Genomic DNA, 16,976 nt, shown 5'->3' on the forward strand with positions numbered 1-16,976 from the left:
GAAATAAGATAGATGAACAAAGAAAGCATGAATTCATTAGGTCTTGATTACTTTGCTCCCAGAAACACCTTTATGGCAAAGGTGTTGTTTGGGCACATGAATACCCGAGTCCTACTTCGAGTCCCTTTTGCCTGGTTCTCACCTTTAGACACATCACATCTTGAAGCCTCAGTTATCTTTCCCGTGCAATGGCCTCTTAAGTTCTAAGAGTTTCGGGGAGTATAGTGTAAGTTGACAACTTGTGATATTTGCACTAGGCCATACGACAGAGAAAACAGCTAGCTCCCTTGGTAGTTCCCTATTACTCTGGATTGTGCCTCAGGGTCTTTCAGAAATAATGTGCACAGCAGGTGGCAAGGCCGAGTGGTAAGGAGTGACATGACATACTCCGGGCAAGCAAGGAAAGCAACAGCTTCATCCCGATTTCTGGAATTTCTTCTTCCACTGACGTCAATGACCCTTTGGAGATACTTCAAAGCTTCTTTGCTTAGATACATGTTTTCTAGAGTTAGAGTTTCAAACATAGCCAGAATGAAATCACTAATAAGAGGGTTTCTTTGCTGTTATGCCGAATTAGGTTAACAAAAGAGTAAACCTTAAACACAGAGGTGTTCCATGTGACTCTTGAAGCTGTGTACACGAGTACGGGGTTGGGGGGTGCTCGTGTAGTGTTAGTGAGGAGAACGGGTTCAGTTTCCCTCCTGGAATGGAATCCAACTACAACTAGGAGGACTTCAAGTGGCTCACGGACCCCTGATAATTGCACATGAGGTCCATCACACTGCCGTACAGAATGCTGCGAAAAACTTGCAAAGACAGGTCCTCGGCCTGACGCACTGAGAATGAAAATTCTAAAAGAATAGGTTCTTCGGTGTGAAATTATGTTTGGTCCCAAGTATCCTTGGAGCTATGGTTTTCTTTGTTCTGCTAGAGGAAAAAGGAAATACATCAGGAAGCTGGGCCAGTCCACAGGAAGTCTCACTTGGGCTGATAAAAGGAACTGATGTGAGGTGGCTGTGGATGAAGTTATAAGTCAATCAGCCTTGAAATAACAAGAAATGCTATTCAGGAGAAACTGGAGCTGAAGTTAGCCTTTCTCGATGGTTTCCTTTTAACCTTGCAAAACATTCCCTCTTTGTGTTTTGTAGAAACCCCAGATCTGTGTGTGTGTGTGTGTGTGTGTGTGTGTTTCCAAGTGCATGTAGTTTGTGTGTGTATATCAGTGAAAGAGAATGAGAAGAGAGCAAGAGTTAGAACAGGAGAGAAAAGGAGAGGAGAAAAGGTAAGGAAGGAAAAGGAGAAGCACTGTAAGTCAAAGAATACGCTATTTTCTACCGAGCTACAAAACTTGGTCTTTTTTATCATCTCGTGGGCTCGTTAAAGCAAAACAGAACCTGGAGGTTTCACGGTCGCTGGCCTGCTGTCCAGTACACCTGCTAGAAAGACTGGGCAGGGACTCTTACCTGGGAAAAATACAGGGCTTAGGCTTCTGGAATAAAGGGTGGTAGAGAATTGAGATATGCCATGAATTTGACAAGTGCGGACTAAGGGTGGGGTCACTTAGACTGAAGGGCATTGCCAAAAAGCAACAAAACTTACATGGTCTTCAATAGGTGGGTTCCATCTGGAGCCTGACCCTCATGGATGTATGTGTCAATCTGGCAACGTATCACAGTGGCTGAGCTCTATGAGCTCGGTAAGCAAACAGGATTAGGTTCAAATCATTGCTTTTCCACTGTCTACCGTTATGACTTTGGGTGAGTTCCTCCACCTCTCCGAAACGGAAACAATACATACATCATCGGGTTGGTATAAGGATCAAAAGTGAGCATCTCTATAGAGGTTAAAACAGACATTGGCACACAGTAAGAGCTAGAGAAATAGCTCATATGTTTTTTTCTTATGACTCTGATTTCTCCCCCTTCCTCTTCATTGCTATCCCCTCTCAGATGGAAGGTGAGTGAGCCCCTTGCTCTTAAGTAAGAAGTAGGGAAAGACAGGCCTTGGCTAGGGCCATTGGGGGTTCATGTAAAATAGTGGGTGATACAGTTTCAAACTGAATTGGGGCCTCTCGGGGTTGACTGTGTTTTTGCCCATAGCATAGCACCACTTCCTGTTTCAAGAAGAAGAAAAAAAGCCTTCCAGAAAACTCATTAAGAGGCTCAAAATTCTTCTTGGACATCAAATAAGTCCTCAAAAATATCGTTTTCTTAAGGGTTAAGTGTAAATGAATCAAAACCAGACGAATTCAATTTCCCTTCAATTAAACAGGATTTTTTAAAAGTCCAGGGGAAAGGCGCTTGGGGCCAAATGTGTTTTGGGTTTTAAATGAGACCAAATTTTGGGAAAGAGTGTAAGACCCCATAGCGGAGTTAGGCCCTATTCTTAGTTTGCATTAGTGCAAAGGGATTAGCACAGCTCCAGTGTCACTTGGTAATAAAAACAACCAGCTCACAGAAATTCACAAAGCACCTCCGAGAGCCCCCAGCCTTCAACTGGCCTCAAAGATCACTCTAGAATTCAGTCCCGAGATGGCAGAGAAGAGCCACATGGGCTCCAATAGAACTTCTATGAGAGGCTCACTCATCCACGCCCCCAAATAAGCAATGTTTTTGAAGCCTGTCAGGGATCAGAGTTTTATGAGCGTGGGAGCTCAAAGGAAAATTCGAAATTATACCCTCATTGGATACTCGAGAAAACATTTAACATGAGAAATTGTGCATGAATTTGGAAGGACTGAAGTGACTTGCCTAAGATCCTATCACTCATTTGTGGCAGAGCCGGGGCCAGAATTCAGGTCTCTGGATCCCAGGCTGGACGATTTTAACTCTGTATTCACTAGAGTGGGACCTAAAAGTCTCTGAGATCAGCACATTTGGGTTAGAATGCTGGTGTCTGGCCCATTTTTTGACAAGTCTGTTTCTAAAGTCCCTCTTTATTTTTTACATCCTTTTACAAAATTTTTTAAAAAGTAATATATACTAGTGATTAAAAAAAATCACAGACTACCTAAGTTTATAGTGTGAAAAATAAGTCTATTTCTCCCTGCCAAGAGGCAACCACTGTTAATTGCCTCTTGCATATTCTTCCAGAAATTGTCTATGCATAACCATGCTTACGGGTGCCTTTTCTATTTATTTGTGTATTTATGTATATATTTATACAAAAATGGGACCACACGTTTTGTAACTTGCTTTTTTCCATGTGAAGGTATACCTTGGGGGAACCTTCTAAATCAGTGTGTCTGGACAATTGATTTTATTCCATGTAACACTTGCACGGTGTTTTCTTATATACATCCTCCATAGTGTTTTTAACAAGTTCCTTGTTGATGGATACTCAGATTCTTTCCAACTTTTGCTATTACAATGGTACAGAAAACTTCACGTACATATATCTTTCCTATCTGAGTAGACATGTCCATAAGCCAAATTTTTAGAAACTGGAATTGTTATCAAACTTCTGTAATATTTAACATCTCGATCGATGCTTCCAATCCATGTGCCAACCAGAATGTACCAAGCTAGATTCCCCCCATGAGATGAGGAGTGACATTTCCCCCTTACCCTTTCTTTTATTTTTTTCTTTGAGAGAGAGAGAAAGAGAGAGAGGGAGGGAGAGAATCTTAAGCACGCTTCACACCCAGTGCATGGCCCAAGTAGGGCTTCATCCCTCAACCCTGGGATCAAGAGTCAGATGCTTAACCCACTGAGCCACCCAGGTGCCCTTCCCCTTACTCTTTCTAACACGAGGCATTATTAAAAAAAAAAAAAAAAAAAAAAAAAAAAACAACTTTTTTTTAACGTTTATTCATTTTTGACACAGGGAGAGACATGAGCTGGGGAGGGGCAGAAAGAGAGGGAGACACAGAATCTGAAGCAGGCTCCAGGCTCTGAGCTGTCAGCACAGAGCCTGACGCGGGGCTCGGACTCACGGACCACGAGATCATGACCTGAGCCGAAGTTGGGCGCCCAACCGACTGAGCCACCCACGCGCCCCAACATGAGGCATTATTAAGCTGTTTTAATCTTTGTTACACTGCACTCATAGGTGATAAATATTGGAATTTCATGATTTTCATTTGGATATGTTTATGCACATGCTTGAAATTCTTTTCATATGCCTATTGGCCATTTCTATTTCTTGTTCTAGCATTGTCTATCATAGCAATTTTGCCTACTTTACTGCCAACTTGTCTATCTTCTTCTTATTACCTTGTAAAAAATCTTGTATACTAGGACATTTGCCTTTTTTTATATATGAGGAATATTCTTCAGTTTCTCATTTATCTTTGCCCTTGATTTATGGTATTTTTCTCTGTGTTAAAGAACTACAGCTGAGAAAGGGAGAAGAAGTCGTCGTCTCCCTGGCCGAGGCCCTGGGTTTTCCAAAAAGGTCCGTACAACAGACTAGTATCACCAAGAGCAAAGAGACAATGGAAATTATAAGCTGGATGTTACCACTGGGAAAATGTGCCTAAATTTCTTTATAGTAAAAAGCCACAAATAAGATTCCCCCAATGAATATTGCTGATCTTGGAATCTCTAATAGTCAGAGCTTAGAATCTGGAAGCAGACAAAGCTCTATCCTCTAGAAGTCTGGAAGGAATACTGTAAGCAGTGTGTTCTTGTTCTTTTACATGGAGCTCTGTTGAGCACTGTGCCCGGCTATATTATTCACTTTTGGGTTGAATGAATAAATGAAGGACTATGAATTAAGTGATAAATGCCGAAACGTGAAATGACTCTTCAGGCATAAGAACTGAGATCTAAATATATGCGTTTATATAGATTGTAACAGCATTAACATAAAGACAACTCACAAGCTGAGTAATTTTATAATAATAACTATTTGCATTTCTGCCACATGAACAACAGTGCAAACTCATTCATTCTCAGATCTCTTCACACCTAAAATCAATGAATACCCATATAGGCAGACCCAACAACTCTGCTACTGGAATGTTAGATTCCAGTAGACATGTGAAACCCACACGTGTCTAGAAATGCAAGGTTAGAGCTCCCATGGCACCTGTAATTCTGGCCTCTTGCATGTGTGCACTGAGATGTGACACATGGTCTTTCATTACCTTGGACACATAGCACTGTCTGAGTAAATGGGCTCTGCTGTTGGGAAAACATTTCAGTTTTCCAGTCTCCATTCTCTAGGAGGTAACTTGAAAACTTTACACACTCTGGGGTTTTGATCATGAACTGCATGGCAGGTACATTGTTCCCCAAAGGTGGGAACTATCTTAAATATGTCGGCATTTTTGGTTCATTTTTGTAGGCATAAACAAATCGAAGGTGTTGTAAAGTGGAACTGAATGACGTGAAAATGCATCTGAACATTTAATCTCTGATCCTGCTTGGAATGATGGCGCTAACCGAGTTTCTGGTTTGCTTGGGTGAAATTTCAGTATTCCTAAATGAGGTGGATAGGCATAACCAAATTCTGAAAGTATGTCAGACCTGTCTGAATTTCCACCGAAATTTGATTTGAGTCTCAGGGAAACAACCTTTCCTTTTGTCTCTTCACAATTACTATCTGCTGACTCATTCTCAAAAGGAACTACAGCTGTACCCCAGGATAGATGGCCCAGTCGAAAAGACGGCTTGTGGTGAAATCTCTAGAACACTGAGAAAGAAGACACACTGACATGAGTGAAGAGGAAAATCACATTTTTATGGGATCTGGTGAAATAGTTTCTTTTCCCTTCCCTGACGCCATGTTTAATCAACAGCTATCTTAAAAGACGGCTGATAGCATGGTTTGAGTCTATCGCTGGCTTTCTAACCCTGTTAGTCACTTTTTGCGGCCTCTGACAAGTGATGGAGCCACCTCTTTCTCCATTTCCCAAGGAGTAGGATGAGGACAGGAAGGGTTCCATTCCTAAGAGATTTGTACTTGGTCATCCCTCTCTTCAAAATTTTGTGACTCCTCCTTTCTACACCTGAATTCTTTGTTGCGACACTGAAGGTCCTCCGTAATCCAATTCCATCCAATCTTTTCACTTCTACCTTTGCCTTCATTTGCACCCGGCCCACCCACCCACCCCATCACCAAAGTATTCTGACTTCTAAGAAAGCTCCTGAACCATTTCTTCTTGTGCAAGTCCTACTGATCCTTCAAAGGTCCAGGATCCACCTATGCCAAGAGGCAAGGTGTATATAGGAAAAGCAGGTATTCCGGAATCAGAAACCCTGGGCTTGAAACCCAACTCTGTCATCTATTAGCCGTCACCTTAAATAACTTACCTAACTTCCCTGAACTTTAATTTCTCCCATACAAAATGGAGACATGGTGGTATTATCTCCCAAAGGGCTATCAGAAGGATTAAAGGCAAGTGTTTATGCAAAAAGTGTTTGTGCTTTGTAAATAGAAGGGACCGTACACATGACTATTGGTGTTGGGTCTTTCTGTGCCTGTCCAGTGGAAATGGCTCTTTCCTTCCTTGAGGCTACCATAACACTTACTGCATTTCTCTGTGTACACTCACATCTCATCCTCCTGCTCAGTCTCCAGCCCAGCAGCCTTTTTGCCACTAGCATTATATCTTGACAACACTTAGTTACCCTGCATTATAGTCATGCAAAAGGCCTTGCTGATTTGCATGCTTACTGACTTGCATTAATATGACTGGCATCAGTTTGTGACGCCAGCAAGGCAAAGGTTACAGAGTCTCATAAAACCAGCCAGCTTCACACAGAAAAGATTATTCCATAGATTGTCTAATTCTGTCAAACTTCCAAGATATTGGCTCCAAGGGTGACAATATGGGGATAGAAAAATCCCACCCATTGCCTCTGGGAAACATCTCCAAGTACACAGGCTACTGATGTTGGGTCTATGAGGTCAGTGAAAGAATCAGAGTGACGTCACTTAGTAATGCCCCCCCCCCAACCGATGAACTGATACATGAATGGAGTGAGCACTATAGATATAAATCATTAAAGCAACAGAAAATGAAGCAGAGTATAGCAAGGAAAAGACACCTGCAAAGATCTGAGGTTACTAGAAAAACTGTTATTCTGGTTGATGATTTTATGAGATTGTGTGTGTGTGCGCGCGCGCGTGTGTGTGTTTGTGTGCGTGTGTGTGTGTGTGTGTGTGTGTGTGTGTACACAGTAGCCAATGTCCTTTGGCCTTCTCAATTTGTCACAAAACAACAAGCCAAAGATAGAAAGACTGTTTTAACTACAGGCTAAAAAAAGAAAGTCATGTTATTCAAAACAAAACAAAAACAGGATTCTAGACCTACATAATGTAGTTAATTGTCTAAAATGAATGAAAATAGTAGATTTTCAATTGGTCTGTACTCTGAAAACCTGTCTACCAAGCTATAGATAGAAAAAGACTTCTTTCAGAGAAGACGAGGATGGCCTGAGTATTGACTTACAATTTGAGGGTATGTTTTTGAAGTTTGAGGTAGGATAAAGGCCTCAGTCCATTAGAAATCCTGCCTGGCGATTCATCATCATAAAAATTTTCCCAACATTTTTGCCCCCCCCCAGGCAACTCAGTACTAGCATTAGATGACTGTTATACATTTCTAGAACATAGACTTGGTTTAAATTAACTGCTTTTTAAAAACCAATGCCAAGTTAACTGGTTGACCCCAAACAGAAGCAGACATCGAAATCTGGAATCTTATTTAATGTGGTTGTTTTTCAAGACCTACCTACTACACAGTCTGAAAGATGAGCCAGTAAGGCATATTGTAATGCATCTGAATATATTTTACTTAAATAGTCAAATATTCAATTATTCAAAGAATTGAAATAGGAATTCAGCCCACCTGCCTCCAGTCTATAGAGGGGCCCGTTAAGCAAAATGCTATACTTTTTGTTGTCTCCTGGTAATGGAGACCTTGTTTGTCTATAGGAAAAGAAGGATTTCTTTTGAAAAACAGCAGTTTAAAAATCCTATCTGAAAATTTGGGACTTTTTTAAAAAATACGGACATAATTCAAGATGGTAGTGATACATTATTCATTAAATAACAGAAATGTCTTTAAGTTCGAAGTGCTAGATACTTCATGATTTTTTTTTATTTAAAAAAATTTTTTTTTAATGTTTATTTATTTTTGAGACAGAGAGAGACAGAGCATGAACGGGGGAGGGTCAGAGAGAGGGAGACACAGAATCTGAAACAGGCTCCAGGCTCTGAGCTGTCAGCACAGAGCCCGACGCGGGGCTCGAACTCACGGACCGTGAGATCGTGACCTGAGCCGAAGTCGGCCACTCAACTGACTGAGCCACCCAGGCGCCCCATGATTTTTCTTTTAAAGACTTCTCTCTCTGTGTTTCTCTGTCTACTTCTCTCACATACCCACTGCCTTCGGGATTCTATAATTCATGATAATGTAATGAAAGCAAATGAAATCTTCGTGGTGCCGTGGAAAGAACACTAGCTGGAGGGTTAGGCTCCCTGAATTCTCATCTTGACTCTACCAGGAGTTAGCTGTGTGATCTTAGATAATTCATTAAATAACTCTGGGCCTCAGTTTCCCCACCCATAGAATGCGCACATGGAGCTCAGTAATCTGTAAAGTTCTAAAGTTGCAAACCTGTAAACTTCAATTTGAATGGCAGCAGAAGCGGAAGGAAGATTTTCGTAGGAATTATTCACAAGCAAAACAGGGGTCACCATTTGGTAATTACCTGAGGCAAACAATTCGATGTGGTCATGGGGACTGACAAAGTCTATCTGGCCTGGAGTCCTCATGAATCCAGGCGATAGGAAGGTTAAAAGATGGGGGCGGTGGGGGGGAGAGGGAGGCAGTTCACTCTTCAAAGTAAAGGCAAGATCCCTTTCTGAGGGCAGAAGTAAAGTCTTTGTTCCCAAGTGTGCCTCACTCTGCTGGTTCCTCTTCGGCTACCATCCTGAAGTTTCCCGACTGGATAAGCACTGTCCTGTCAGTGATGACCCATCCTCCTGGCCCCATCTGCCACATTGGTCTCTGTGCTGTTTTTCAGAGCCCAGCGCTGACCTCAACCTATCTTTCCCATTTTGCTCTCCCAGCATTAGGGGTTGTATGGTGCTGCATTTTCCTGAGGTAAAGGATGAAAACTGAAAGTTTCTCTGCTCGATTGTGGCTTTATCGAAGCATCCTCTCCGACCATCCTGGCTGATAAGACCACATCACTTTCTATCCCCTAACCTGCTTCATTGTTCTTCAGAAGGGGTATCACTCCTGGACATAGAATTATTTATTTATGCGTCTGCCACGTCTGTAGAGTATTCATGCCAGCAGGGTTTTGATACCTGTTTTATCCTCAACACAGAAAGCAGAGCCTTGGGAGCATAAAAGATGCGTGATAATATTATAGTAATATTAATATTATGTTGAACTAATAAAATATGTCTTATAGTAAATCCAGACCTCTGATCTAATGCTCTGACCAATCGATCCCCACAAGCCCTATCCCCAAGGAGAAATTCAACTCATGTGCATTCAGCTAAGGTACTAAGCTTTGTTTAATCCTTACTCTGATTTCTGGCAAGGGAGCACCTTGTCCCCATTTTGTAGATGAGGAAACTGACATTCAAGGAACCGAGATGCTTCGCTGTAGGGCCCACAGCAACCGAGTAACAATTGAGAATGGACTCAAGTTTTTTGACTTGGAGTCTGCTGTGCATTTCTCTGTCTCATTCACCATGTCTGCATCCTCGCAGGTCGTTTCCCCATCTTTAATTGGGACCATGGGCATTGAATCAAGCTTTCCTGGATGGAAGAATGAGATTCAATTGAAGACTGCAAAAAACCAAGAGGCGGGTTTTGAAACCAGGTCATCTCTTGAGCAGCAACCCGTATCACGTGATTTTCAACACTGATACTATCACTGTGGGGAGCAGGGGTGGGGTAGGTGTTGTTTAATATCGCCGCTTAACTTGTGTGTAGCAGAAGAAGAGCGGAATGGCTCCTGAAAATTTTAGTATTCCTAACGTGATGCTCAGAGCCTTCCCAGGAGACATTCTTGGAGAGGAGAAGGGAACATGACACAGAAGGACTTGTAACAAGGGCAGCGAGATTAAGAATTTGAAAACACTGAGTTGTGCAAATTATGCACAGAATAAAAACCCTCTGCAAAGAAATCCAGACTCCCCTGGCATCCTGGAGCAAATACCTCCTTAGTGCTGAGATAGACATGCCTTATAGTTGAGGAAGAAATATGCAGATGCATAAAAATCACATTCCGGAATTACTCGAAGATGATTTGTCAAGGTCACTCAAAGTGGGAACCCACATTCTAGGTTTCTGTCTACAGACCTCAATCTGTATAAAACTAGATTTCATGAACATGCAGGTACATGTCCTTATGGGAGCATATAATGTGATATATTAGGAAGAGAGGATTCAAAAGTTACTACTGTAGAGCTAGTTTAGTCCCACTGTTTCATTTGTACAAAGATTTTGAAGTTCACATGGGTCTAATGGACCGTGCACTCTCACACGGAGACCAGAAATCCACGGGCCTCCCCTTGTCCACTGTCCCCTGCTAAGACAGTGCTGGAATCATCTCCGGAACAGGGTCTGGGGTACATCAAGGTCCAAAGGTCACACAGGAACAGGAAACTGGCTTTCACACACTTTCAATACCAAAGTATACACCAGCAAGTCAATTCTGCAGACTTTGGGCGACCAAAGATAACTCTGAAAGTCACTGCTCTGTGGGTGCGTCTGCATAGCCGGGTCACCTGGACAGGAGACAAAGGTGCTCCTGAGGAGGGTTTGGAGGGGCTCCCAGGCTCCCACCACCCACATGAAAAAGAAGACCTTCATTTCCATCCTTGGCATGAAGCACCAGGGTCCTTAAGCCTGTTCTCACTGCCTGCCACGCCAGTCCCTGTGTGTATATCTAAACAGGTTAGCACATCTCGGGTACACAGACCACAGCTTCCTCCATTTGCTCAGGGCCTTAGAGGTCCGAGTATCATGGAGATATTGCTTCACTTCTCCTTAGGGTGTCCACATCGAGACCCTGGAGCCATCTTACCAACCTTCCGGATCAGAGGGAGTGCTTCTGGGTAAGGGGTAAGTGTCCTGACGAGGGGGGCGGGTTTGTAGAGCGGAGCATCCTTTTACCAAACCTGGGACACACAGACACTTGCAAGCACACGCCCGCAGGCAGAGGAGCAGGCGCAAATGACCAGCGGCCACCTCCACCCTCGCTATAGGGACACTCCTCACCCCCACGCACTTTAAATTGGAAGAATCCAGACTCACAGAGGCTCCCCTTAACCCAGTACAACCAGTTATCGCCTCTCCAGATTTTCAAGTTCCTTCTGTTGGTGCCTTTTACCTAAGTCAGCATGTTTCAAACTTTCAGAAAAGAAAAGGGAAAAAAAAAACCTTAGAAAATAAAAACCACTACTCCACCCAAATGATAAAAATCTCTTCAATTCTCCAAGCACAACATCTTAGTCTCCTCTTAACTCAGCACTGAGCGAGAAGTTGATTCCTTTGGGTTCTGGGGAATGGCGGGCTCTGCCAGTCCCCACCTCACCAGCCTAATAGTTTTTCCAGACTGACTCCTGCTTGGTGTTGCGGGACAGCCTGGAAGCCGACTCCTGGTCCCATTCATTGCTCTCGGTCCTCTAAGGTCAGTCACTTGAGGGGGTGTCCCTCCTCCCTGCTCCCGGCCCCACTTCCCGCTTCCAGAAGGAGCAGGCAATCAACACTCCTGAAGTCTGACTCGAAACCCAGACCCTCGGCCACCCCTCTGGGCTGCATTTTGCAACTCAGACCCAGGCGCGAGGTGTGTGGGGTGACGCGAGGGAGTGGGGGTGGTGGATTTGGCAGGGCGGTCGCCGGGGCCGTGGGCTCAGCGCCGGCCACCGAAGGAGAAGGGGCTGTGCAGGGCGCGGGACCCTCTTTGGGAAACCGTGGAGCGCGCCTTGCCCCCGGAGTCGGCGCACGCCGGGGCGCGGAGAGCCGGGGCCGGGGGCTGGGGCTGGGGGGGCGGCGCGGAGCGGGGCCGCAGAGAGACCCCCCTGCCGGCTGAGCGCCGAGGCCCGCCCGTCAGTCCCGGGGAGCCGGCAGCTCCCGAGCGCCGAGAGCCGGCAACGCAAATACCAAGAGGAAGGGAAACCAGCCCGCGCTGACATGTAAACAGGGGATTCCATCTGGAGGAGCCCGCTCAGACAGACCCCCAGACACACTCACTTGCACCCCGATCCGCCTGCAACCCATCCACTTGCCCGCCCCAGGGCCCTCCAGGCGGGGACCCGAGCTGGTGGCGGCTGCATCTCCCGCCCCCGTCGCCTTCGGCCTCGGGTAAGAAGAAGCCGGCCGCCGTGCCAGTGCCCGGCGCCGGGGCCAAGGCGCCCAGCTTGCCCGGGGGTGGGGGGAGTGATGGACCCGGGGGTCCCCGGCCCCTGCCTTGGATCTGCTCCCGGCGTCCCCAGGTTTCACGCGGACCTCCGCCCGCAGCCCGGCCCGCAGCACGTACGAGCGGGCCGGACGCGGCTTCGGGACAAGGGGTGCGGGGAGGGGGGGGAGATCGCTGTCGGTCGTGAACCCGGAGGGTCGCGCCCGCGAGTGAGACTCGCCACCGGAGCGCGGGAGGAGACGGCGCGAAGCCGGGGCACGGAAGGAAGGGAGAGTGGCCACGTCTTCCGGGACCCCGGCGCCCAGCGCCAAGCCTGCCCGCTGCCTCGCCGCCCCGGCCGGCCCCGCCGCTCCCGCGCCCACTGCCCAGTCGCTTACCTTAATAGTCCCGTCCATTTGGCCAAGTCTGCAGCCGAGCCCCCCAATATTCCACACATTGACCCGGTTACAGCCTGACCTCGCAGCCCCTTCGGATTAGCCCGGCGCGGCCTCCCTGGCGCCCTGGGCCCTCCCTGCGTGCCCCCCACGAGCGCCCTGCCCTCGCTCCCCTGTGCACGTTTGTTGTTGTAGCGGAGCGAAAAAGAGACAGTTAACCGGATGAAACTTTTTTTTCAGCTAATTTTGGGAAGTGACTTCACTTTGCGAATCGGGGAGGAAGTCCTATCTCTCTCTCTCTCTCTCTCTCTCTCTCTCTCTCTCTCTGTCTCGCGCTCTCCTCTCTCTTCTCTCCCCTCTGCTCTCTCCCTCGTCTTCCCTCCCCCCACACCCCCTCTTCCTCCCCTCTGCTGGTCCTGCTTTTCGCATCACACACACTATATAAATATACCCGGAGATGCCCAGATACATTCGTGCGCAGCGCACACAGGATACTTGCTCCTGGGAGATAAGAGAGAGCTGGGAACAATGCCGGGGTCCACGCCCGGCGCCCGCGTCCTGATTCCCGCAGTCTGCACCCCCACCCCCAACACCTTCCCCCAAAGTCCAAAACCAAACGCCTTTGGCCTCCTTCCTTTTCCCGGGGCCGTTGGCCGAAGGTGGCCCTCTTGACTCATTCCCTTTCCGTTTCTTCCCACAGATAGGTTCATTAATGCTTTTTCCAGCCGGAGTAAACTTATGGGGGGGGGGGGGTTCAGTTTACTCGGGCTGGGGATAACCTGGAGCCTACTGCCCGGGAAGATCCGGACTCAGACCGAAGGAAACCGACCATTAAAAAAATGCATCCAATGGGAATTTTTCCACTCGGGCCCTCGGCTGCCGAGTCGCGGCAGACTCAGGGAGCTATTTCACCGGCCGACGCGGACTCGGGGCAGTTTCGGAAGGACCCCACCATCGGGGGCGAGGACTAGGCTCCCAGTGCATTGTTAGCAGAAGGGCGCCCTCCGGGCGGCGCGCCTCGGCCCTTTGCTCCTGGAGAGCTCCCGGCGCCCGCCCAGGGCCGGGACCGGCAGCACCATAGGCCACCTCTCCGCGCCTTCTAGGGTCCAACCCCTCGCACTTCACCTGGACCAGATGTCCCAAGTCCCAGCGTTCGGCCAGAGCCGCCTATGCAATGCTACTCCAAGCCCCAAGAAACCTACGCTGCCGCGGGACGTTCCCTCCACACTGGTCAACAGGTCTGCAGAGCGCAGCACTCAAGATCGCGGCACCGTCATCCCCACCCAGCCGTGAGGCCAGCCGACTTTTGGCCCGCCTTGTCGGCCCCCGCCACCCAGAGACCTCCCCCGTCTTTCTGCAGGGCCGCCGCCGATCCCTCCAGTTGGGGCAGCCTCAGGAGTCCGGGGCGCAGCGAGGAGACATTCCCCCCACCCCACTCCTCCCCCAGGCGCTCTCGGCCTGACTCCCTTCTCCCCAACCTCCCAAACAGGTTACCTTGTCCACGCTCTCCAGACCACGCTTTGGACTTTTTCACTTTTATTTAAGAGTCCACCCGGGGAAGGAGGAAAAAAAAATCCAGAGGAGATCCGAGTCAATTGGAAAGAAAAAAAAATTCAAAAGGGTGTCCACAGCGGCGAAAAAGGTGACTTATTAATTCTTTATTTCTTCTGGAGCAATTGAGCCAGAAAGCTAGCTCGCCTCCCTCCCTCCCTCCCCCCACCCCCTCTCGAAATTAGTCTCATCAATTCAGCTCCAATTTTGGGTTCGAATACAGACGCGGGTCTGAACGTGACCAGACCTGGAGTGGCGGGTGCAGCCTGCCAGCAATTGAGACTCGGTGTGCGTATGGGGGAGTGGGGTGGGGGTGGGGTGGGGGTGGGATGGGGGCCGGGCCGACCCCCCCACCTCCCGTCTGCCTCTCAATCCAGGGGTCTGCTCCGGGGCTCCCCTGGGACCGCCACATCTGGTTACCGCTAGCGGGGTCAGTCCCCCCCCCCCCCTTTGCCTGGGGCCACCAGTTCTGGAGTTCAATTAAAAGAAATCAGGCTTAACCCTTTCCTCCCCTAGGCCGGCCGCCTGCCCTCTCACTCTTCCCTTCAGCTTTTCCACATGCTTTCCAGAGAGGAAAGAGGTTAAAGGGAAAGGAAGAATGAATTACATCCTTTCAAACCCCAAATTGTTTCCTTTTCAGCCCAGACTCTGCCGACCTTCAAACGACAACAGGGCTTTCAGGAGGGTGCGGGGAGACCACTTCCCACCCGAACCTGGCCAGAAACCCGGCACCCCCAGCCACATCGGCCTCTTTCGGGCAGAAGGGATTCCAACTCCACCACCTGGAGGCCCCCTTCCGGGTCCTGGGCAAACACTGAGGTTGCTAATGGCCACCCCACTGGAGCCGCTACTCCCCCTTCCTGACGTACTCCTCCAAGTGCTTGAGAAGGCTCCTCTATGGCAAAAATGTAGTGTAGGTCTCTCTTCCCAACTTCTATTGTGCCTGGCAAAGATCCCGTTACCTTCACTGCACTGATCAGTACAGTCACCCTAGTAAGCCTAGCACCCCCAATTCCTTGCAGCAGCAGCTGTGTCTCCCATTGGGAGTTGCTCAATATGCAACTAGATTAAACTGAGGACTTGCCCTCCTGTTTTCACCATGGAGCTCAATAGCACTTTCTGTTTCTCCCTGAAAACCAAAGCTATGGCAATTTCGTAATTTTGAAGATGGGGGGGGGGAGAGAGAGAGCGGAGGCTGGCGTTGGCATAACGGTCACCCCTTTGTGACTTACTGACTGGCACCCCTGCCATGCCTTTTGCTCTTTCTGAGCCCCCCCAGGAGGAGCTCCTGTCCATTCACAAGGTCCTCCACCCAGAAAGGAGAATCCCCCTCCCCCCCAACTGGGAACAACAGCTCTCTGAGGCATTCCAGACTCCCTCCACCCCACACTGACATGCTGGTGGGCAAGTGTGCCCCACTTATGTAACTCTGGGTTTGCCGCTCAGCTCCTGCTGCTGCTTCTATTTTCAATCCCGGAGGGGGGAAAAGCCCTAACCAAACACAACAGTAAACAAGTCTGCCCTGTTTCATGTGGTTACCACCAGACATCTGGAAAGATGGTTTGATCCTGGCAGCTCACATTGTTTTCACGAGCAGCCAAAGAGAATATTTCGAATGTTTGCATTGAGACAAATTGATAGAGAGCCTGTGGTGAAGCCGGCTACAAATGAAATCTGTCTTTGAGTTGGGGAGGGGAAACCCCTCCCCTTCGCCCCTCTCTCCCTCCCCTTCTGTCCTCTCTCCCGCCCCTTCTCTCTCCCCTTCCTCCCTTCCTCTCTCTCTCCCCCTTCTCCTGGCATAGCCAGGGACTGGTTACCCCAGCCCACACACTTGCACACACCCTCTTTCCTGGCTCACCAGAGACTGTCCTGCCGGCCTTTCCCAGACTGGGCAGGGCTGGTGACCCGCGGCTGGTGCCTGCTACCAGCCGTGCCCATTCCACCAGCCCAGACCCACGTTCAAGTCAGGGAGCCCTCACACACAGCCAAGGAAGCGGGCCAGCATTTAAAACAAAAGCTACCAGGTCTGGGGGGGGGGGGGCAACAAAACAACTCACCACACATGTCTAAGCCTAGGGTCACAGACAGAAAGCACGAACACGGAGGCGAGTATTTAGGAAATATTTGGGTTTTGAGCTTTTTCACTGGAACTTCGGGGCTATGACTTGCCTCGCACCATCCGCACTTGACAGTATTTTCAAACATGCGGAAGTCCTGCTTCCCGCGGGAGGGGAGCGGCTGGGCGAAACGTGTCTTGGCTCTCTCAATGTCAGCCCTTTTGACCGGGTCAAGCCTTTCCAGACGCGACTTCCTGGGCTTCTTTGGTCCCAAGCCCAGGTTGGGGGTGGGAGGACGCGACAGTCGGAGCCGGGTCCCCAGGGTGCCTCCGGACCCGGGTCACTTGAAACCCCGAAAGATGCCAGGCCTGGCACAGCCTGTCGGGCGGATCCTTTCCCCTGCGTTCTCCCTCCTCCCCCGCCCCTCGGGTCCAGCGCGGCCTCGGCGGGTATTCGAGCTGGCAAAGGGCGGGGGGGGGGGGGGGGGGGGGGGGGGGGGGGAGGGAGGGAGAGGCGGGGGCGTGGGGGAGGGACGGGCGAGCGAGCGCCAAAACTCCAGACTGCACAACTGCAGCTTCAAGTGTCTGGCCCCTCGCTCGAGGCCATAATTAATTTGAGATTTATTTTTATTGGAGAACTCGAGTCTCGTCTGACCTTAG

The 16,976-nt window shown here is 48.7% G+C and overlaps 1 protein-coding gene and 1 long non-coding RNA gene across 10 annotated transcripts in view; one reads left to right on the top strand and one right to left on the bottom strand.

Moving 5' to 3' along the window:
* Positions 1-16,976, bottom strand: part of FLI1 (Fli-1 proto-oncogene, ETS transcription factor) — a 129,730-nt gene that overhangs the window by 107,955 nt on the left and 4,799 nt on the right. Inside the window, exon 1 of one of the 5 annotated variants that reach the window (XM_027036909.2) lies at positions 14,204-14,369. The exons of 2 other annotated variants lie outside the window; for them this stretch is intronic. Coding sequence is in view for 2 of the 3 variants with exons in the window: in XM_027036910.2 (XP_026892711.1) it covers positions 12,713-12,771 (59 nt within the window). In the remaining variant the exon portion in view is untranslated. Of the gene's footprint in view, positions 1-12,712; positions 12,853-14,203; positions 14,370-16,976 lie in introns of those variants that run through there. 2 more of the 5 variants (XM_027036908.2, XM_027036910.2) reach the window with 2 other exon arrangements.
* On the top strand, positions 10,828-15,364 carry LOC113593247 (uncharacterized). 5 transcript variants are annotated; one of them, XR_008290561.1, is made up of 3 exons: positions 10,828-11,038; positions 11,522-14,351; positions 14,901-15,364. It is a non-coding gene; the product is annotated as an uncharacterized LOC113593247 (long non-coding RNA). The 5 variants fall into 5 exon arrangements; XR_008290562.1 differs by having other exon boundaries at positions 11,531-14,351; XR_008290563.1 differs by having other exon boundaries at positions 10,830-11,031; positions 11,607-14,351.

The sequence above is a fragment of the Acinonyx jubatus genome, chromosome D1 (assembly GCF_027475565.1).
Source record: "Acinonyx jubatus isolate Ajub_Pintada_27869175 chromosome D1, VMU_Ajub_asm_v1.0, whole genome shotgun sequence".
Lineage (NCBI taxonomy): Eukaryota > Metazoa > Chordata > Mammalia > Carnivora > Felidae > Acinonyx > Acinonyx jubatus.